We start from the raw sequence: 22,595 nt of genomic DNA on the forward strand, positions 1-22,595 counted from the left end.
AGTCTTTCAAACCTAGGGGAAGGAGGAGGAGGGGGAAAAAAAGAAAAAAAAAAAAATCTTGCTGAGCTGCAGGGAGATTCCTCATAGGTGTAGAAGTTACTTACTTCCCCTGCAACCAGAAGTTGGCCTTACAGTAGCAGAAGCAAGGACAGCTTTTAAAAAAAAAAACCTCCCCCAGCCTCGTAAGCTGGTCTGGCCATGCCCCGAGCTGCATGGTGAGGTGAAACTGCAGTCTCTTGCCTAGGGGCTGCACTGCTGGGGCTACATCGAATGTGTGGTGACCACACCGACCGTCTCAGCAGTAAACACGCTGAACTTCTTTATTCTTCTTGGCCTGAGCGCGGCCTGTCTGAACACAGTTCTCCCTTGGCACAGCTGCCGCTGCTGGCAGCACAGCTGCCCCCACTGCTGCAGCTCGCTGGCCCAGGCTCGTGGTCACCCACTCTGAGAAGGAACTGTGGCTGCCAGGGCCCAAGGGCAACTGGGCAGCACGGGGCAGCTGCTGCGCCCTGCTCACCTCCGGGGACACGGCCCAGCGGCAGCCCCAGGGCCATAATTATCGTAGGGCAGAAACCAAGAATTAACTCTAGTTCTGGCCCCACTGAAAAACAAAGCCAAAACCCCACATTCTCCCAAGATGCACTTTATTTACAAACCCACAGAATAAAGGAAAGTAAGAATCTAGTGTCATTTCATGAGTAGTTTGTGCTCACAGACAAGCGCTTTCAGCAGAAAGTCAGACTCCATCTCCAGAGCCACCACCACAAAGCAGCAATTCTCCGCTCCCGACCTGCGCCCCTGCTGCCACCGCAGGGCGAGGACGAGTTAGTCTCCCTGAGCCAGCTCCAACCTGAACCCCATCCTGAGCTACAACAATGCCAAAATATACACATATTCCTAGAATTAATTTACAGCTTTTTGGTTAACAGTAAAAATAATATCTAGAGACTTACTTAAAATGACAGCATGAAACACTTCTTTAGGGGAGAGCTGGTTCTTGTCTGCTCCAGGAGCCGACAAGGCCGATCCCCGAAGGCTGTTACAGTGGTAACAGGCCGGTGCGCTCGGGCACCTCTTGTCCACACCCCACAAACCCATGCCAGGGAGGTGGGATGAGGCCGATGGTGCTTCCCCCTCCGCCATTTGCCCAGGCCCCAGGACAGAGGAACTTGTCCGAGTGCTTCGTTTTGCCTTCCCTTTCCTTGGCTGGCACAGAGGGGATGTGCGATTCCGGCTCCCGTACAGCCCGATTCCCCCCGCGCCTCCGGTGCCACCTATCCACAGCGGCAGCTTCACGGCTCAAAGCCATCCCACGAGGGCTGCCTCTTCCCCACAGCTGCAGCGGCAAATGCGCCGGCACGCGCACAGCTGCTGGCCCGCAGGGCACCGGCGAGGAGGGGCTGGGGGCCAGGCCGCTTTCCCTTGGCACCAGGGGGAGGCAGGGCAGGGGCAAGCAGAAGATCTGGGTGGCAGAGACGGAGAAGGCTGGGAGGGGGCACCTGTTTTTGTGGCAAGAGCACACTCACCCCCGTATAGCATCAACCTCGACCACCGTCTCCCTCTGGTCTGCAGCCTGGCCTCATGGCACTGCTGCCATTTGTCCCAGGTGGCCTGGCAGCCCCCCTGAGGGGGGATTTTGTCACAGATACAAGTGGAAGGGGTGGGAGAAAGCATTAAGGGGGGGAACGGAAAAGGGGTGAGAGAAGAGTGTGCGACTTTGAGAAGGTTCCCCAGAGTGGGGTATGGTGATGGTCACCCATCTATGTCCCAGCTGAAGAGATGGTGYTTCACCAGCATGTCCTGCACCCCTTCCTTCAGTGGCTTCTTCTCCTTCTCCTGCAGGACAGCACAGGGACCCAGGTCACAGCACCCCCACAGAAAAGAGTGGTGCATCTGTGAGTGGAGCCAGAGCACATGGAGCAGAGGACCCCAGAGCCCAGACAGAGCAACCTCCCGCCCTTCCACCTCAGCGCAGCTGAACAAGGGAGAGGCCCTGTGGTTTGGAGAGCAGGGGGGAAGGGAGGGAGTAGGGAGGTGCCTGACAYTTCTCTCTGCCCCAGCTGGGCAGAGGCTGGCAGCGCTGAGCCTGTCCTGGCAGGGAAAGCAGCCTGGTCTGTGGCCTCTGGCACTGGCTAGAAAGGATGCAGGGGATGGGCTAGAGCACGAAGTCTAGGCGAGGGGGATGGGAAGCAAAGCCCCTGGCTGAGGGGAAGGATAAGATGCTAACTAGCTACTCACCTCTCTCTTTATAGGCAGCTCCCAGTCCTGAGAGAGACTGAAGGCAAATTTGCAGAGTACTCTGCAGTGGAACAGAACAAAGGTTACTCACACGCGCACGCTGCACGCTCCCAGCTCATCCCCAGTCACACATGAGCTCCTCAGCTAGTCCTGGGATGGACACCATAAACTTAGGTGGGAGGAGATCTTTGTTTCTTGGCTTTGAAAGGGCAGCGACAGCAGCAGCACCGCTCGTCCCCCATTTCCCCTCACCCCTTCGGGCTTCAAGTCCCACCAGACCCAGACTGGGAAAAGAAGCTTGAAAACGTGACTCAAGTGCAACCCCTACAGAGCCTCGCACAACAGCGCAGGGGAGCGCACGCAGCCTCCCTGCTCTGCTGCATCGCAGACCCATGCAGCTGGGGACTGCATACAGCTGGCATTGAGGATTTGCAGGTTCCTCTCCAAAAAGCAGACTCCTGCCAGCAGCACCCTGGTGTTTCTGCACACACACCTCTCCCTGGGGAGAGAGAAGGGCCCCTCAAACTCCACGCCCAAGAACTCCATGTGGATGGCACACTGGCCCCRGCTGCAGGCTGCCTCTGCCCTGAGAACGTGGAGGCAGAGTTCAGCCTCAGCTTTTGGTGGCCCTTCAGGCTGAGGTGCAAATCCTGCATGAGGGTCCTGAAACTCCTGCGGCAGCGGGAGAGCCAAGGCCCTCTGCAGGGAGCAGCCTGAGGGGAACATGCCGTAAGGCTTGTCAGACCAGCTCCCCAGCAGGTTCCCAGCTCCCCGCTCAGTCCCTGCRGGGCTCACGCTAGCCACGGAAGCGGAGGTCCTGGAGGGCAGGGACGATGGAAGAGGCAGACTCTCTCCACCAGAGCAGGCCTGGGCGCAGCAGCAGGTGGCTGGCAGGCAGACACTGCCTGCTTGTCACCACAGCTCCCTCGGAGCCAGGCTCTGCTCTTGCTCAGGCAGGCATGGCACATCCTATTAAACTGTCTAGACGGTTGCTGCCGTCTCAGCACATGAGGAAATATTTGCAGCAAGGAAGTCTGGGCAGCAAGCACTGCTGCTGACTGGAGCTGGTCCAAAACCTGTCGCAGTAAGGCCCACCTCCTGCAGGGGAGGAGAAAAGCCACCCCCCGGCTCTGATGAAGCCCATGACGATGAACTCACCTCAGCTCACACTTGATCTGCACCCAGCCAGGACTGCGCAGGAAGGACCAGGGATGAAACCACTTCTCCACGGTCTGCAGGCTCGAGCACAGCACCTCCAGCCACAAATGCAGCACCTGCTCACTGCAGTGATGGGGAAGAGGCACATTTCAGGACTAAAACCAGGGAAAGGGGCCCCATTGCTTTAGGACAGGCTATTCTCAGTCCAAGCCTTGTCCCCCATGGGAACAGGATACCGCAGGAAGCCTGAGCAGGCCACTCTAAGCCATGATAGTTACTTCTTCCAGCCAGGAGCCAGGCCAGCACGCCCAGCAAGAAAGAAACAGGTCCCACTCAGTCGCTGCTATGAGAGGGGAAGAAAGCCCCCATGGCCTAGGGTAGACACTGAAACAACTGCTGCCCTTGAGCCAGCTCTGCCCCCTCCCAAGCTCCTCGCATCCCTGACACCGAGGATTGGATGACTCACTTGAGTCCGACGCAAATGAGGGAACGAAGCTTCACATCCATCTGTGCGTGTGCAGCGTCGTGCGTCATGTTCACAGCCTGAACTGCCTGAGGGGTGGGAAGATGTGGTTACTGCCTTCTCACAGCTTAGCCTCAGGCTAAACTGAGCTGGTATTTCAGCAACACAGCCCAACACTGCCCTCCCCAGAGCTCCTCACCTGTCCTCCACCCTCACCTGGTACCACCTGCTAAGACTAAAGGGGCTGAGACACCCTGATGGCTCAACTTTCTGACTTTCCTTGAGCGCCTGGCATCTCTATTCCTCCCCAGTGAAAAGGTATGGGAGGCTCGTGAGCACCTCTCTGGAGGGAGGAGCACCCTCCAGCAGCCTGCATGTAAAACTTGCCCAGGCTGAGAGCTGGGCTCTGCTGGCAGCACTCACCCGGTAAAGCAGCTCCTCTGGAGTGAGGACTTTGCCATCTTCATCGAGCCTGTGAAGATCACAGCAGAGAGCCAGCTAACTCCAGAACCACCTCGGGCACAAGCAGGCCTCTCCCCCCTCCACACCCCAACAGCAGTGACAGCTCCCTTGCTACCACTGAGCCCACGGGCAATCTGTCAGCTCTGAGAGCAAGATGCAGTCCCAGATGCAAACACAGGGGCCCAGGGAAGGGGGCAAGAGTCACTGAGAGCCCCAGGTCAGCACAGGTACAGCAGCCTACTGACACCAGACCCATGGGAGGAGGGGCAGGCCATGACTCTTCCAAGTGGAGGGCAGCAGAACTTGACACCACCACAAAAGCAGAACATAGACATAACCACATAAGTGATTTTACCTGTAAGTCTTGCAGAGCACAAGGCGAGAATACACGGAATCAAAGTCTCGTTCCACTTCACGGCTTGCAGCCTACTGGGACAGAGGAGCAGTCAGCACACAGTGCCCCACAGGCCCCTCATCCAGGCCCTCTGGCAACACTGCTCCGTGAAGGGAACTGAGACATCTCACCTCTTCAATGAACAGCCAGGGATGGCAGGGTCCCCCTAGCAGAGAGGGCTTCTTCAATCCATGTTCAAATATGGACTTCAAGGCTGGACAGAGTGTCCCTCGCACCAAGTCTGTCACTCCTTCTGTGACTGTGTCATCTCCAGCGATGGAGTACTGAGGAGCATGAAGAGCCACTTCTCAGTGTATTGGTGAGCATGTAGGTGTTAGACACACCTACATCTTTTCCACACACAGCTCTTCCACTCTCAGGTGCACACCAACCCTCTCTCTTCCTGCCTCCTCTCACTGGCTCCTGCATGAGGCACCACTTAGTCCCTGGGATTTGCTGGATCACCAGGACCTCTGTGCCTGGGTGCTGCACTGGCTGAGCGGGGAGGTTGGACTAGATGATCTCCAGAGGTCCCTTCCAACCTTACTGATTCTATGATACCACACAGGTGACACYAGCACCATCCTGGCAGCACTCAGCATGTGGCACTGCTGTGGTTTGGTGTGATGCTGACTGAGCTAAGGCAAGGACAGGGACATGCATCAAATCTCTCAGCTCTTTGGGACTCTGTTAGTTGCTAGAGATCAAGACTAACAGGGATAGACGGGAATTCCGAAATTAGCTGTATTACCACTCTGAGATGTCACACCAGCATGCCGTTAGCATGAAGGACTGACGAGTAACATACAAGTTAGGATGACTGGGAGCCTCCATATTTCCACCATTGGGAGGAAATAATGGAGCTTTGAATACTGTTCAGCAGTACAAGGTGTGTGTTCATGCACCCAGAGGTATGTGGCTTGCATCTAAGGAACCAGTCCTGAGATGGCAGTGATGAAAACAACTGATAAATATCAGCAGCAACATGTCTCTAGGGCCTTTACTTAAGGTCTCAGTCAGCCTTTGAGTCTTTCCTCAGTGTCTGAATGGTGGGGAGGAGGGAGTACAGGGCCTTCTCCACTTCCCCTCCAGACTGCCTAGACCAACAGCTGATGGTCTTTGTCTTCTTGTCCACAACCCCAGCCTTGGGACCATATTGAGGTATTGTGTACAGAACGTTTGCTGAACTCTTCCTTCTCTCACTTCTAGCACTAAAGTCACAACTGTTCTAAGATTGGAGCAAGAGCCACGTCTGAACGTGCCCAGACAAGTGCTGGATGCAAGCCAGCTCTCTCTTACCACTGCAAACAGCAAGAGGAACTGAGACAGAGTGCCCCCCAGACACTACTACTCGGGGGAATCACACTGTGGCAACCACAAAGCATGAGCAGGACCAACAGGGAAAGCCCCAAAAGAGAGTGAATGAGTACAAGCAGCCAGGGACAGGCAGAAATACTGCCCACTGGATCCTGCTGAGTACCTCCCTAACTCATTCACACCTTTCCCAAAGCTCGTCTCTGAGGGCCTTGCAAGCCTGACACAATAGTCAGTTCCCCCCAAGCCATTTGGGGCCCCCGTTCTGTGCATGGCCAGCATCAGGAAGTTGAGCAAACAGGCTTAGAAACATAAGCTGCCTGACTGCACCATAAAGCACTGAACAGCGAGAGAGAGCAAACAGACTCAAGAAGAGAAATATACAGCTCTTCTCAACTATAGTTTTTCCTATGACATTCACTTTTTTTTTTTTTTTTTTAAACTTACCTCTTTGCTCCGCTCATCCAAGATTTCCACAAACTTTGCAGGAAACCAACCTACAAAGGGTGAACAAAGACATAAGCTCGGCACAGACATAGAGAAATTCATATATATACAAGATCAGAGGCCATCGGCATGGAGGTCAAAAATGAAACAGGATTCACAGGGCCCAAGCCCAAAGAAAAAAAATTACAAGAATTAAGGCAGCTGCAAGAGGAAGCCATTTACATGACACTGCCCACAAACAGCAGAGACAGCACCCACTCAGCCACCTGGTGCCAAGAGAATGCACTTGGGCTTGGTGTTTGCCAGAAATAATCAGGAGTCTGCACTACTGCTCTCCTGCCCTGCTATATCTCCCTCATCCCTGATGCCTGAAGTGACTTGCAGAGTCTTTGCTGACATAGATAAAGTACATGTGCTAGAGCAGTTGCTGTGGATGAAGGGATGCTTCCCATCCCACCCCGCTCCTCCCAGTTCAACCCTTCCTGCTCTCACCTCTCAGTCCATTCAGTTCCCCCACCCAACAGTGCTCATCCTTCTGGGAGACAATCTGAAAAATGGAGAATGGAAAACACTGGTTGAACAAAGGATAAGACAGTGACTTCGAAGCACTGAGGAAGGGAGGCAAGGCATAGTGCTACCTCACACACGTTCACACTCTACACAGCAGAGCCAGGAGAACTATGCTGCCTGGCTGTGCATGCACAATGAGGAAGTACTTCTTCCTCAACTGCTGTGTCAATGCCTCTTCCTACATGGCTTCAAGGGCAAAAGACTGCTGCAAACACAACACCATCCCCATTTTCTGCAATTCTGAAAGGGATAATGATAGCTAAAAGACAAATGGATGCCTCTTCAGTCTTAGCACAGCCCCACGTGCAATGTTAAATCTGGACCTAGGTTGGACCAAATCAGTCTTTTGCTCAGCTGTACAGCAGCCACAAATCAGACTGTGTGGCTGCATCAAGGATGACCCATGAAACAGCATGCATGGGAACATACTGTCTTGTCCCCATGCAGTCCCCCAGAAACACTACCTGCTTCCCCTGGAGTCCTAATTCTGCTCTGAGCCAAACCTACTCCCTTGCTTCTCTGAAGAGGAGGTAGTGTACTGTCCCAAAAAGTCAGGTCTGCAGGGTCCTGCCTCGGCCCCTCTCTCACAGGTTGACGTACCGTGATGATGTCGTTCTTGCGGAAGCCCAGCTCGTCATCGTCATGACGCTCAAAGTCCAGAAGCGCCTTTGCTCGACGCCGGCGGTTGCGGGAACAGGCTACATAGTTCTCATGGTCCCGCTGGTGGCTTTCCATGCTGTAATCTGGAGTCAGATCCTGGCACACACATGGATGAAGAGCAAAGAGGAATGGAAAACAACAGGTGACTCAGAGCTGCTCTATTAAAGATCACGTGCCCCTGTCTCAACCAGTTCTTCCTCTCCCAACGGAGAGGCAACCTCCCAAAACAGCCCTCCTCCACCAGATATGGGTTGAGTATTCCTCACCTTCCACCCATTACCCCCAACATGTTCTTCCTTCAGCCTAGAACTTCTAGAAACATTAGAGCAGCCCTGGCCTGCAGCAGATACCCAACAGCTATGTCCGAAGCACGTAGCAATGCAGACCCAGCTGTCCCCACTCACAATACTGCAGTTCTTGGGATCCACACACTGGAAGTGTCGCGCCACTTGGAGAATGGCCTCACGCAGGTCGGCTACCAGCTCCGTCTGCTTGATGTTCTTAGCTTTCAGTGCCTCCAGGTCGTCATCCCCTGGGGAAGCCAACGTAGCCATAGGGGAGGAGAGGAGAGGAAAATAAGTGCAAGGCATTCATTTGCTGTTGACATTAGAAATCACTGTTTTTATAGAAATCAAACAAGCTTGACATTAAGACTGCCTATGTTAAAGCAGGTATTTACTGCCACCTATTTAAGAATGTAAATAAGATACATCAACAAGACTGCCTCAAACTTTAAGAAGTTGCTACTTCAAACCACATATGGAACTAGAGAGTGTAATTTTTATCTTTTTGGGCCAGTCACTATACCAAGGCATTGTGAGCTGCACCAGAGAAGTGTCTATGCAGTATGCAGAGACAGCAGAGTGAGTGGTGCAACTCAAAAGCAGGGAAATTTCAAAACTTCTCTTGAACTGAGGAAACTGAAAGAGCTTTTGTTTGAACTACTTTTGATTTTTGCATAGCTCACAGGCTGAAAAAAAAGTGAAAACCGAGATAGCCCACATTCCAGAGCTGTGAGGGAGAAAAGCCCAGCTCTCTTAAGACCTCAGCTTCCCTAAAAGCCAATATTCAAAGGTATTAGGTGCATAAAAACTGTTGTAAGTATAAAGTAAAAGTTACCAAAGCACCTTCCAACTTTCACCAATTTCCACAGGAGTTTTGACAGCCTGTCTCTATTAATTTATGCAGAAAGCACCGAGCGAGATTGATTCTTCAGGCAGCTAAATGTACCTGACTGTTTTAATCACATAATGTTTGGAACAATGGACCATTTGCTTCTTTTCTGAAAAATTAAATTGTTTTAAATTCGAAATGTACTTTCATATATTTATTTTTGCTCTATCTAAAATATATTTAAGATATAGTAGTTGATTGACAGAAATCAACTTTTAAAACAATGCATTTTTCACCAAAACTCCAATTTTTAAACAAATGCAGTTTTGAAGCATGTCCTGAGAAAATCATCAGCTAGCAACTTAGCACATTGCTTATCTTCTAACAACATTGCAGAAATCAATATGAATAAAGTATGGCATGAGCTATACAGCTGCTGCAACAGCTATGTATGGATGAAGAGTAGCATCCCGCTTAATGAAAAGTGACATCCAGTGTCTTTTAATCACAACTGACACCAATTAAAAGCACAAAAAAAAAAATACTTTAAGAACATAACTGGAAGCACAAAAATAGACTAAAATACTATTTTTTTTCCTATTTGCTAAATTAAATGATAAATGGATAAGATACAGTCACGCAAAGTTTAAGAGGAAACTAAGTTTTGCTCTTGGAATAGAAAAAGGGTAAGACGCTTACTTCCAGTCTAATCAATGAAAATTAACAAAAATCATCTTCTCAATGGCCGGGGTAGGCAATAGAGCATGTAAGAAGCCTCATAACAGATTCAGAGATGCAAACATTATAAACTGATAGTTGATCATGTAAGTGTTGGGGATTCTCAGACAATTCATGTATTAAAACCAGAATGTGACTAAAGAATAAGTTAGTTGATTGCAGTCACACTAGCTCAGTGGGCAGCTCTCATTTATGCAGATGGACTTTCTTTCATCGTTTGGTCCCTTCTGGCCAAAATATTGCTCTCCTCCCTCTGCATTCGGCTGAATCCCAGCTGAAGAGATGCTGTTCTGCACCCTCCCACCTCAAAAGACACAGGTTACAGAGGAAAGCAACTGGGGATTCCACCAGATTCACCTCACTTCATCCCATATACCTGCACGCACACTTCCAAAACAGGAAATCAGTGCAGGATTTAGCCATGTGTGAGGAGGCTCAACTTCGAACCTACAAAGACCGACAGGCTGCACAGTCACGCTGAGCAGGGCCAGCTCTCCTGAATTTCCTTGTTTCAATGGCCATGCCACAGAAAAAGAGGGATATGTACATCTTTTCTCTCTCAAACTACTTTTTTCTTTTTTTTTTCTTTCTCTCCCCCTCCCCCCCGCCTCTGTTCCCTCATTAGCAATCTGATTTGTCTCCTTGAATCTCAGCTAGAGAAAGTCACGGCTGATCTGATCTAGCGTTGGAGAGAGTCTAGCTTTGAGGAAGAGAGGTTGGCCTAGAGATCTCAGAGATCCCTTCCAAACAGCGCTCCTGTGTTTCTACAGCTCCTGTCCAAGCCACTGTTCAGTCTCCATTCTCTCTAAGGAAGAAGGATTAGAGCCTAGGTAAATTCTTCTTCCCACTCAGATAAGGGCTACACACCAGCTCTATAAAACAACTTTCATAGGCAGCAGATCTTCCAGTTAAGATTGTTTGACTCTCCATAATGTAATGGTGGATTCATCACACCAAACTTTCCCTTCCCTCATTTAGGTTGAAGTTTTCCATTCTGGTTATCTGCTGCAAGAGGACAAACTTTTTATTTTAATCAATTTTTTAATTATCAAAAATAACATTAAGGCAAAAACATGCCAGTAACTACAAAAAACTCATATAAACTATCAATACGAAAAGGCATTATTAATTGTCTCAATAATACGGTTCTACCATTGCTATGTATTGAAGCTTGAAGTTGAAATTTGCCTTCATGCCAGAGCATAGCTCACTAACACCTTCAGAAAAGCTACTCAAACTTGGCCAAGAAGAATCTCCATCTGAGACACAAGCAAGATACATTTTGCAGCTAAATTCCCTGCAGGTTCAGTCTGTACTGACTGTATGATAACATCATGCACAAGAAGTCTGAGTTTAGGTTGCACAAACAACTTTCCTGGATTTCTTCACTTCTGCATGCTTAACTTTACAACTTCATCAATCTTCTACTGTCATTTTTATAGGCAATGGTATATGAGCTTGCAGCAAACTTTTGCAAACGTGTCAGCTCCCTGGAGAATATCAAAAATCCTCTTCTCTGAAAGACCAGTAAAACTCAGTTTTAGATGTTATTCAGGCCATTTCAACCACAACCRAAACATTATTTGAAAACTATAAATTCAGCACATTCTCCTCCCCCAGAAAAACAATTTCTGTGGTGAGATGTGGCAATTTCAAGAAAACCAACCACTCACACGGCAGGTGATGACAGTAAGGCTTACAATAGAAAGGGCTTCTATTATAGAACTGTGGAAGCAAGTTATTTTTAAACCCATGCAAAACCTATCCTGGATGCATGCTTTCTGGACATATGCTGATTTAACACATAAGCAATGAGAATTAAGATGCAAAAATGTTCACAACAGAGTAGGTAAGGGAGAGCACAGGCAATGCTCATATTTACAAGCTTTGACAGATGATCCACTGGACTATTCTGCCCTGCCCTCAGATAATCTGGAAATCTGGAGCATCTGGAAATGATGCTCCTGAACTGAAAGGAGTAAGATGAGCAGAGCACAACATACAACAGATTGTACAAAGCCTGCCAGAAAATGAGTTTGACCTAGTGGTCAGCACAAGGGGGGCATTACAGCTGGGCTGAGCCACAGCCTGCTCTTAGTCAGCCTTTAAGTGCTCACTAACTCACCTGAATTATACTTTCTGAACCCAGATCAAGGGAAAACTGCAGTTCCTCCCTCTCATCCTTCAGCTGTGGCTTCCTTCTCATCTTTTCCTCCATCCCATTCCTTCTCTGCTTTCCTTACCCTCCTCCCTCTCAGGCCCCTACCTCTATCAACAGTATATAAAAGCCACAGATTTGTTCTCACCAAAAAGCAGAGAGGTGATGCCAGATTTCCTGCGCTGAGTCCTGCGCCGTACAACCTGAGGGATGGGGAAGAGCAAGAACAAAGTGCACGTGTAAGGACAGATTTAGGAAATAAAATAAATCATCTTTCATGTGGGCTGTCTCTGGGCAAAGGGTCCTGGCATCTACCACTGGAAAGAGCAGGCAAGTGACTTTGCAATTTTAGACAAGAGTTGTTCTACTTCTAATGCAATGAATCAGCTCTGATTGATCTAGTCCATGAGCAACAGGTTATTTATAGCTCAATTATTATGTGCGCGTAATTGAAAGTCAAGAATCAACCATGACTCAAGTGAATAAATTTTAGATTTACTTCCACCTGCTGCCAAAATCAGCTTCATACGTAATTATATTTAATTCTTAAGTGGATGCCTATTACATTTTAGAATGGCAAGAGTGTCTTGTGATTAGCACGCAGACAAACATCAAGAATGCATCTTCCAAACAGGCTTGATGAACAGTAGCTACTAATGAATCTTATGTTACATCTGCAACTGTAGATTGTAGTCTGAAATTAAACATAGCCGAATTTTTCACTTAGCTTTGCAAAGGCTGCTGTTGCTTTCTAAATGTGCCTTCCAAGAAGAGTTATTTTAGTGCATCACTTTCTTATTAATGGATTAATTCCTATCATTAACTTGCACACACAGAGCAGAGTAGTTCCAAACAAATTCTGTCAAAAGCATACATTGTTTCTTTTAGTTCCTATTGATGAAATGCATCACTTACCATCATAATTTTCACTAACAATAACAACAGTTAATACCAATATCCCTTTCACTTGGGGCTTCATCAACCAGGAGACATTTGGTAGCATTTCTTATTGTACAGACCTCTCCCCTCACTTCTGAATACCTTTCTTCCAAGAGATTACACATTTATTCTGGAGCCAAAACCATTTCAGACGGGAGGATCTCTTGCTAACAAACAGCATTTGGGAGGGAATACAGCTGCCCTGTTTCTATCATTGCCTTGTGAGGCAGGTTGGACTGCGCACTTACCTTGGACAAACTGTTGACAGTGGTGCTGGTGTTCAGCAGCTGCCCCTGGTCGGCAATGAGGTAGGCCAAGTGTTTGCGGCGCTGGGTCTCCACCACCACATCTGTTAGCGAGCCAGCCACACGCATGGCCTCCCGCAGCAGCGCATCCGCATCTTCAATCTGACTTGGGATGTCCGAAAGCGTGTTGAAGATTGAGGCAGAGTTCTCAGACTGGATTAGCTCATCCTCCTGTAAGGACGCAGTCATGTTGCCACAAGAACAGTGAGCCTGACGGCTACACTCTTGCACTGCTGGATGCAATTTTATGCTCATCATAAAACCTGGGCCAGAAACAACCCAGGTTCAACTATTCAAATCCATAGAGAACAGTTAGGAGAAGTCCAAGCTACCCTCGGGAGAGAAGCAGCATCTTTCACTGCTCCACTGAACTTAGATCTGCTCCGAAAATACTATCTGGCATGTTTTCACATCACAGCCTCCAACACTGAAACAAAGCCAGATCACCAAAGACAGACATAACAGAAGCTAACCTGCATCCACCACCACCACTGAACGCAGCAGGGACCTTTCTGGGGACAGGGGAATGAAAGTTGCCAGGTTTCACACATTATACAGCATCTACCATGCCATGCAGAGTTGCGCCTCCCCCTCGCTTGCAGGAAGCCCACCCTTGTCCTCCACATGCCAAGTTGAACCACAGAATCACTTCTCACATAACAAGAGAAAAGACCAGGCTGGTCAAATGCACACTAGCCAAATTTTAAAAAGTTTAGACAATGAAGCTAGTCTCCTGGAGCATTCAGTCGTGCAGAGTCTGGCTCCCCAGACGGCCACTACCTTGGTTTTATATTTCTACTCAGAGATGACACAAAATCAAGAGCTCTCTTGGTTAAGAGAGGATAAGCCCTCAGGCTGGGATCTAGAGAAGGGGCAGCTAGGGGAGTTTAATCATGAGAAACAAATGAAGTATGGAAAGGGAAATGGCAATCCCTGAACGTCCAGAAATGCACTAGAAGTTTTCACACCCCTAATTCTGAGGAAGGCAGGACTTCTTCCATGCCAAACCACACACAGAAAGTGGATACAAAATTTTCTTACTTGTTAGCACTCAGGATTAAAGAACAAAACGCTAAGAAGGAGGCAGAAATTACCTTCATACTGAGCATGCCCAATGTGAGCTGGAACAGCACCAGAGAGCCTTGGTAGAAAAACAGGTCCCAAATACGTAGCAGCAGCTTGATGTGGACAACACTAGCAAAAGAGGTAAGGAACCAGTGCAAGGTGATCAGGGACAGCTCTGTGAATGGAGACACAGAAAGGAAACATGACAGAAGTCAGCCAACAAGTGAAGATGGACCCTCCTAAGTGCTGCCCTCCCAGATTAAAGATAACTGTGCACTGCACTGGCCTTCAGGGCCAGGAGGTCTGCTCCTGGCCCTGCTGTTCTCCCTCTGGGTAACAGGAGCGTTAACCTTGGCCTGCACACCACCCAGGCCAGAAAAGTCGTGGTCTCTATAGCAGGCTTTTACCGATGTCGTGCTCCTGGAGCAGCTTGTCCAGGCGGGGCAAGTACTGCACAATGAGCTGTCGTAGGACACGCTGATCTGTCTGCACCCCCATCAGGGTGGTGCTGAAGTAGGAGGCCGGAACTAGTTCCTCAATGATAGCACACATCATCCAGAAGGCATCTTCTTCCTCCAAGAAGAGCAGCAGGGAGGCTGCTACCTGGGATTTTGAAGGAAGAATTACTGCACAGCAAGCCTATTCTAAAAGGAGCGGAATTTTTCCCCGTCCCTCTGGACCACTCCTGTCTATGCTGCCAATACCTTTCTCCCTCCACAGCAGCTCTCCTGCAGCCTCCCACTGAAGGAATTTCTCCTCAGCATAACATCTGTCCCTCCCCGCCAGATGCGCTGAAGTATTCCATGTCTTTGCACATATGTGTTATTCCTCTTCCCCTTCCCTAGGAGAAAAGCTCCATTTGGAAGGGACTTCCCTTCTGGTAGCTCAGTTCACAGAGAGTCTGGCAGCCTGGCCTCATATCGCTTGCCTAAGTGAAGCTATCACAGATGGAACGATCCTTAACGCAACAACACAGCAGGTTACCATGCCAGTGCCTTGGCAATATCCTATCTCTGGATAGAGCCAGGCAAGTCCCCGGAGTATCCTGCGTAGACGCGGCACCCCAATACTGTTCATGTTGGAGAAGCAGGCGTTGCTGGGCATCGTGCGGAGCAAGTCCTTCTCAATCTGCCAGACAGCCACAAGCAAGGAAAGGGTCAGCTGGCAGCACCAGAACAGTCACCTTCTGCTACCTGCAGCTCCCTGTGGCCCCCTGCCTTAGCCACGTACTCTGCTTCCCCACACCACTCCTAAACCCTTAAGCACCAAAGGCAATGGCCCTGTCCAAGCACCAGGAGTCAGCTTAAGAGCCTTCACTGACACCTGTGAGAAGGTCAGCATGGACACTGACCTAGTGGCTCCCAAGAAACAGTTGTGTAAACTTGGCCCYTGGCTTCACCACTGAGAAGAGTATGCGTGTGACCGCAGCAGAGTTTTCTAAGCCCACAGGCAGCATGGGCAAAACCCTTCCTGCTCTCCTAGCATGGAGGGGAGCTCCACAGTTCCCATTCCAACAAAACAAAGTAGAAATATGCCCAGTTGGATAAGACGCAGTAGAATTCAAACACCTGTCCTTCAACTGCTCCTACTGTTGGCATTAGGCAGACATCCCTTCCTCCTCATGCAGCAAATCTTGCCCTTCTCCCCACACTCCTATGTCCAGTCAGCAGCAGGCAGTATCTCCCACCTGTTTGGCAGCAATGGTTTCATCATTAGAGCTGTTTTTCACAATATCCCGATATGACATCTCTGAATTTCTCTTCTTCTGCAAGGCCCCAGACAGACGCATCCATAGCTGGGATTGGACAGGGTGAATAGAGATAGGAAGAGTCATTAAGACAGCCACAGAAAGCCATAATGCGACACCTTCTCAAAACAGTCTCTCACTTCACCATCTCTTACCCTAGGCAGGAGGGTCTGCCCAGAGCAGGCAGCACTCTCACCTGTGGCCTCATGCTGTGTGGGATGCCAGCTAACACCAGAGAGCGCAACTTGTCTGAATGTGGTAGGGTGACCTCAATTTTGTCCCAGGTGAGGTCACCCACGTCATGGTTGTGTGTGAACTCCAGGTGAGCTTGCCACTTGAGCCTCTGCTGTGGCTCTTCTGTCAGTGGGATCCTCAGAAGCTTGCTGGAGTTGGGCTCAGCACCATCTGCCTCAGCAAAGGGAAGGGAATGAAGTGGAGAAAACAGAAGAAACSGACAGAAGAAAGCATGCAGGGGCGGCCATCTGAGGAACGCACATAAGAACATCCACATCTTTCAGCCAGAGCATGGGAAGGCAAAGCTTCGTTTCAAACTGCCTTCTCCATGCAGCAAATTTTATGGTCCTAAGCAAAGGGCACCGAGGCCTTGAAATCTCAATGTGGTCAGCAGGCCTAGTCTCCATTTATGATTCAGAGCAGAAGGTGGCTGGAATTAAACAACAAACTGGCAGCAGCTATCCTGCTGGGTTTTATAAGGATGTGTAAATCATGCTGACAAAAGCATCGCAAGCCTCAGAGGTGGAAAGCAGAAGTTATATGCTCATGCAAGTAATGAGGTACAAAATGTTAACATTGCAGATATTTAATAACCCCAAAAAGCTTTAATCGGGACACTTGTAAACTCACAAACAGAGATAGCCTTAACCTGATGCTGACCTTCTAAAATAGGTATTTTACTGTACCACAAGTCATGGATTTGACGTAAAGCACTGTCCTTCCTGTATAACAAACAGATCCTAATAATACAGTCAAAATGCTTTCTGCTGACTTTATAATACACAAGTCTATCAAATGTTCTGGCTGAAGAAAATTGCTCTGTCCTGTCCTCATCTCTGGGTCACTGCTTCAAGGCTTCTCTATGACTCAGGGTGCCTCAGGGCACACATGCACACAACTTTGGTCTTTTCCAGGGCTCATACAATGCAGTCTCCTCTCAGAGGGCAGAAGGGATTTCCTACTGCCCCTCACTCCTTTCTCCTCTTCCTCCTTTGCAAAAGCAGGTAGGTCTTTTATTTCAATGCCAAACTGCAATAGCTCTCCAGACCTTCATCTGTCTGGTCTCCCTCCTATATATCTTGCAGAAAAAGTGTGATATTCGTACTCAAATATCCTTTCCTAAGCTGCTGGGATGAGTAGAGAACTCACTGAAAAAACTTGCAGCCAAGATGAGTGGCTGCAAATTTTCCAACAGACAGCACACACCACTGTGTGCTATCATTGCTTATGGTGATAATGACCACAATAGGGACCCCACTGTGAACTGGGAACGCTGTCTTTCCCCAGCACACAGCTGCTAATGGAGATATTTTCCTCTCTCTCTCACCCATGGCACAGGCACAAAGGATGGAAATGAATGTTATCTATTCTAGGCTCCAGACACCTGTAGGACCAACACTTCTAATGCACAGCCCTTGAGAACAACGGTAACACAAGGAAAGATGATGGACGGGGGAACAGAGAAGATCCAGTAGGGCAGGGTTCCAAAATCACCTTTCCATACTCAGGAGCATGGGGAGGGCTGGAACTGGGATACATTTGAAGGGGGAGAGATGGGATTGACTTTACCTTCCTTATCAACTCGGAAACCAAATTCATCATAGCGGAACTCTTGCTGCTCGATGGATTCTTCTTTCTGGGGGATGTGAGGAAGGAGAACACACCTTCACCAGACTGGCAGTGAACAACTGAAGAGACCTGTGGACACTGTCCCATTAAATCCCACCATTGCCAGAGCTGTGCCCTCTGAGCAAGGCGACTCCCTGCTCTCTAGACCTTTATCTTCTCTGCCTCCCCGCAGCACTTCCAAGTTGGAAAGATATTGCACACTATTCCCACTCTGACTTCTCTGTCGATGATGTAAAGCCCAGCTTTCCCATTCACATGTTTTCCCAGCAGTCTCTTTTCCAGAAGAGCTCAGTACATCCAGTTGAGGTTGGCATCAGTTCACAATCAGGACTTCATATGATCTCTACCTAGAGGGGTACACAACCCTCACACACTCATGAATTTACCTATAGCAGCTAACGTAGTCTCTGTTGTCTGTGTCTCTAATAAATAGCTAGTTTTCTTACTCAGTGCACGCACACACTGCAAATTCAGCTCCCTGCATTATCTCATTTCTTGTTTGTTGCTTTCAGATCTTTCAAGACAACAGGCTAAACTGGGATTTGCACCCACACAGCAAGCCAAATTCTAGGCCAAAATCTCACCTTCCCTCATCTGTGCCTGTGGCTAGCACTGGGGCACATACACTGGTCGTTACAGTCAGAAGGCTTGTTCAGGAGTGAAAACCTACAGATTTCTCCCCATTCCTGCGAGCCCTGCACCCACCCTTCCTGTCTCAAAAGAGTTCCACAGAAACAGTACCCAAGAAACATGCTTCTAGCAAAGCTCCAAAATAAGCTTCAGTCTGCTTCACTGTCCTCAGCAAACACTGTGGGCAAGATTACAAAATTCCCCGGTTGCTTCCTTCCTTTCTGCTCTGTCCACCTGGGTCTTGAGGCTAGCATTTCCTGCCATGCACAAGTCATACAGAATTGCTTGATGGTGACAGAGGCTACTCTAGTGTCAACACTTTTACAGTGGAGCAACAGTTGCAAAACAGCAGAGCAATAGCTCACAGAAGTTTCTTTGCACTCTGCAAGATCCTCTTGCAAGACCCAGGATGCAGCCACAAAATATACGAAGTAGCAAACAAGCATCCATAATCCAATCACAGGGAGAAGAGGAATGCATATCCCCCTCTTTTGCCTGGAGCTTTCAGAGACTAATAAATCACCAGTACCGCTTTATTTACGTGCAGAGCCAGAGAACGCACCCTCCCTGCCCCACACTGTACCTGTGTATACTTTGCCAGGATCTCCTGTGGCCAAATGCTGGGGGTGAGCGCTGAGAAGGGACCCCCAGCAGAGGGAGTGTGGTGCCCTAAACACAAACATGTAACAGTGAAAAGCCATGAGGACTCCCTTGGCACATGCACACTCAGTACAGATAGTTCCAGCAAGAAAAAGGCTCACTGAGCAGTTTGTCACTACTGCTACTCTAGACATTTAGACAGCTCCCACTGCATCAAGGAAGCAARTAATTTCAGAAGATTTTGTCCCTTGTTACTGAGCAAAGGTGCAGAAAGGCCAAACTGAGTTCTCTAGAAGAAAGGCACTTTCAGGGAAACAAAATAATTCCACGGCATTGTGTGATCTTTCCTCTTCTTGGAAAAGCTGCATTCTAATGTGCCAAGTTAGGGAACCACTATGGAAAATTTATTATGGAGAAGCATATGCCTCCTACAAAGCCACTGACCCCAACACCAGCAGCACTCCAGAGCTCCCTGAAACTTTGTCACCCAGATGCCAAACTCAAGATATCAGAGCCCTCAGCAAGGGGCTTAGGTACTGCCACCATCCATGCAGTCTTGCCAGACCACTTGCAGAGCTGCAGCTAGGAAAGTGTGCATCTTGTCTTTTGTGTCCAGGGTAAGCACCCTCCAAGTCTCAGGCAGTGTCCCACTGAACAACTTTCCTTGGAATAAAAGCACAAACTTTTGAAACAAGATAAGTGCGCCTCAGGCCTCCTGCCGTGTGCATCACCAGCAGAAGGGCTGGCTTGGCTCTGAGGTCTCCCTTGCTGCTGAGTAAGTTGGTTACTCAGGAAGGAATGCCTGGACAAAGACATGGGGTGGAAGAGCAGCACGAAGGATATCCTGGAGGAGACTTAATATCAGGAAAGTCTATGTCTCTGTTGCACTGCTGTTGCTCTTGAGCCTTCCCCCTACCCTAGAGCTATCAGTTTATAGCAAGAAACCTTCTCTCTGACTGTAACAAAGTGACCTAATTCGGGGTAGATCTTGGGAGGTAAACAGAACCACGCAAATCTTACGGAAAATGTAGGAGGCAGACTTAAACTGAATTCACCCTGAGTGCCAGGAGGCCAAATCACAAAGAACAGGGCAGTTTCTTCCCCCCACATTTGACCAGAGTAGTACATTGAGGTAAACAGCAGCTCTCTGAAACAGTCATTTTCTTTTAATAAGCTGCAGCTGAAGAAAGAGCATGCAACCAAGAAGATACTGTATCCATTTTTGTCTGCTTACCTGACATTGCACTATGGAAGGCTGAGTGGCAGAAACGGTCAGCAGGTATCCAGATACACTGTTTTCTGAGGTGAGGGGTTTCTACCCTATTATGAAAGGAAAAAATAAGAACTGATGAGAGAATTAAATCAGTACCTGAAAATATAGTGGAAGATAACCCCCCTCACACACAAATTCACCATGTAATTTTCCCACAGAGAACTTAAATTCTAAGGGATGTAATATTTAAATTCTRAAGACTGGAAACCCTCTATCCTCACATCTACCTACCAGCTAGAAAGACCACAATGATACTCACCAAATGCTCTGCAACAGTAACAAAAATCTCTGATTGAAAGAATGCCAAAAATTAAGTGAACTTTCATCACCTTTCTATCACATATTGAAGTCCCACACTTAAATATGAACACTAAAAAATAACCATACACCATCATTCTCTGAATTTGCTGCCCATAGGGTTGGGACTGCAACAATAAAAAGGGCTTAAGGGGAAGTCATTAGATGCAACAGCCTAGAACACATTTTAGGAGTAGCATCACAAAATGCAGAAACAAAGTGTAGTGGGCTGTGGAATATGCTGCCAAAGGGAACTAGGGAAGCTTCTGACAAGGATTTTATACAACGAACTGGACCAGACAGTGGCGAACACATTGTAGAGTACCTCTGCAACAAGCTAGGAGCTGAACTCCTCTGAACTAAACTCAATGATTGAGCTCAGATAATGAAATAGGCCACACAGTTCCCCTCCTTACCTTCCTACTATCACTTCGAGGCTGATTTTCATAGGGAGTTTTCAGGGCAGCAATGGAACAGTTAAATAAACATTTTGCATCAAATAAAGAGTCATAATTTCTTTGGCTTTCAAGCTTTATTAAAGGTAAAGATTTCTTCCCCTTCCCTCCGAGATACATATTTTGGACTCTTTAAGAGCAACACTGTAATTCTGTGTCTCAGAGACAGCAAGAGCCATCTCCACCAAGTGGATACTCATACCTGCTTGTGAAAGAACCTGAGAGAAATTAATATTTGTATGCCTTGGACTGATATTCCAGCCTTTCCCTTTTCAATAAAGCTACTTATGATTGCAAACCACTGAGAGCAGGAACCTGAGCAATTCATCCAGTAGGCCTTTTCTGAGCCGTTTCCAGCACTTAGAAGTACAAGGTTACATTACCACTCCTGCCTTCACACCTCAGTGAACTTTCTAGCAAGCACTGGCATCCTAGGAGTGGCTTGCTACAGTACTCCATGGTAAATTGCTATGAAACACTCCAAATGCATAAAAAGTATCTGTGTCTGAGAACACAAATAACAAGGCTTCTTACTCCCAAACCTAACTAGTTATCTATCTAACTGAGAAAGGCTGGCATGTACCAACAGACTCTAAAATCTTCAGATTTTCTTCTGTTTTTGAGAAGTTACCTTGTCCATACAGTGGCCAGCTGTTGCCCACAAGTTCTGTAAATGCCCTTCTATCCTGCTCTGAATTCTGGCCTACTGCTCTAGTCCCACTTGCTTGCTCAGCACCAAGTCTCCCCACAGGAGCTAAAGATATCAACAAGAACTTGGAAACGAGCACCTGAACACTCACTTTACATGCAAATGCATAGAGCATGCACACCAAACAAATAGATCTGATGACAATGCTTACTCCCCTTTCAAAATAATTCTGAATGTATTTTGACATCTCTGAAAACAAGTATCTGTCCTGCTACTACAGCTGCTCTATTCTTGGGCCTGGAACACGTCCTTCTCCCCTTACTTCCCTCAGCTCAGTTCTCCCTGTTTCCATTGACTTTTTTAGGAACATAGTTGATACCTGGTGCAAAGTTTTTAGGCCAACGGTCAGAACATAGCCCACGGTTGGAAACACAAGACAGAACGAGCTTCCACTGCTGGGTGTCTTTTTTTCTTTTTTCTTTCCTTTTTTTTTCTTTCTCTCTTTCCTTTTTCTTTAAAAAAAAAGTCTTCCTTCAGGAAGGTGTTTTAAACAGATGGTACTTCTGCTCTGCTTCACATTACTTGTGCTCTGAATTTGTGCTCAGTGCCTCGAGCATGCCAGTAGGAATCCCTCTACCTCATTAGTAACCTCCTCTTATGCACAATCACCACGGAACCAACCTGTCATGGAGGAGTGGGCCAGAGTGCTGGGCACAGCTGCAGAAAAGAAAACACCCCATAAGTAGTGCACTAACCCAGGTGCTCAGGAGGGAGAGGAGAGAACCGAGGCTGAAAGTCTCACCTTATCCCAGCACAGGTGCAGCAGAGGGGAGCACCTTCCCTTGTCCACGTCATCACACACTGGCCTTTGCCTCGCCTCCCCTGCCTGAGCTCCCTTCCCTGGCCATGGCCGGATATTAGAGCACTGAACCTGGCAGGCAGGTTTTTCCTGCCTCTGTTTTCTATGGAAACCTTCCTGAAAGCCCCAGCCAGAGAGGCAGAGAGGGAGGCGCAGCTGCTGGCAGCAGTGGTGTGTGGAAGGGCAGAGTGAATCACT

General features: G+C 48.3%; 1 protein-coding gene across 3 annotated transcripts in view; it reads right to left on the reverse strand.

Moving 5' to 3' along the window:
* Positions 1-627: 627 nt before the first annotated feature.
* Positions 628-22,595, reverse strand: part of SGSM3 (small G protein signaling modulator 3) — a 29,253-nt gene continuing 7,285 nt past the window's right edge. For 2 of the 3 annotated variants that reach the window (XM_085323409.1, XM_085323408.1), the window contains 21 exons: positions 20,099-20,184; positions 18,848-18,933; positions 17,575-17,641; positions 15,968-16,176; positions 15,712-15,819; positions 15,009-15,152; positions 14,432-14,627; positions 14,054-14,199; positions 12,903-13,130; positions 11,864-11,918; positions 8,111-8,238; positions 7,647-7,802; positions 6,969-7,023; positions 6,477-6,526; positions 4,847-4,999; positions 4,677-4,747; positions 4,283-4,331; positions 3,863-3,948; positions 3,397-3,519; positions 2,239-2,299; positions 628-1,836 (listed from right to left, as the gene is read on the reverse strand). In XM_085323409.1, coding sequence (XP_085179535.1) covers positions 1,753-1,836; positions 2,239-2,299; positions 3,397-3,519; positions 3,863-3,948; positions 4,283-4,331; positions 4,677-4,747; positions 4,847-4,999; positions 6,477-6,526; positions 6,969-7,023; positions 7,647-7,802; positions 8,111-8,238; positions 11,864-11,918; positions 12,903-13,130; positions 14,054-14,199; positions 14,432-14,627; positions 15,009-15,152; positions 15,712-15,819; positions 15,968-16,176; positions 17,575-17,641; positions 18,848-18,933; positions 20,099-20,105 — 2,262 coding nt within the window. In that variant the 5' untranslated portion in view covers positions 20,106-20,184 and the 3' untranslated portion in view covers positions 628-1,752. Of the gene's footprint in view, positions 1,837-2,238; positions 2,300-3,396; positions 3,520-3,862; positions 3,949-4,282; positions 4,332-4,676; positions 4,748-4,846; positions 5,000-6,476; positions 6,527-6,968; positions 7,024-7,646; positions 7,803-8,110; positions 8,239-11,863; positions 11,919-12,902; positions 13,131-14,053; positions 14,200-14,431; positions 14,628-15,008; positions 15,153-15,711; positions 15,820-15,967; positions 16,177-17,574; positions 17,642-18,847; positions 18,934-20,098; positions 20,185-21,917; positions 21,948-22,595 lie in introns of those variants that run through there. The other variant, XM_085323410.1, reaches the window with a different exon arrangement.

Source organism: Rhea americana, unplaced genomic scaffold (assembly GCF_003343005.1).
Source record: "Rhea americana isolate MKP2758 unplaced genomic scaffold, rheAme1 scaffold_85, whole genome shotgun sequence".
Lineage (NCBI taxonomy): Eukaryota > Metazoa > Chordata > Aves > Rheiformes > Rheidae > Rhea > Rhea americana.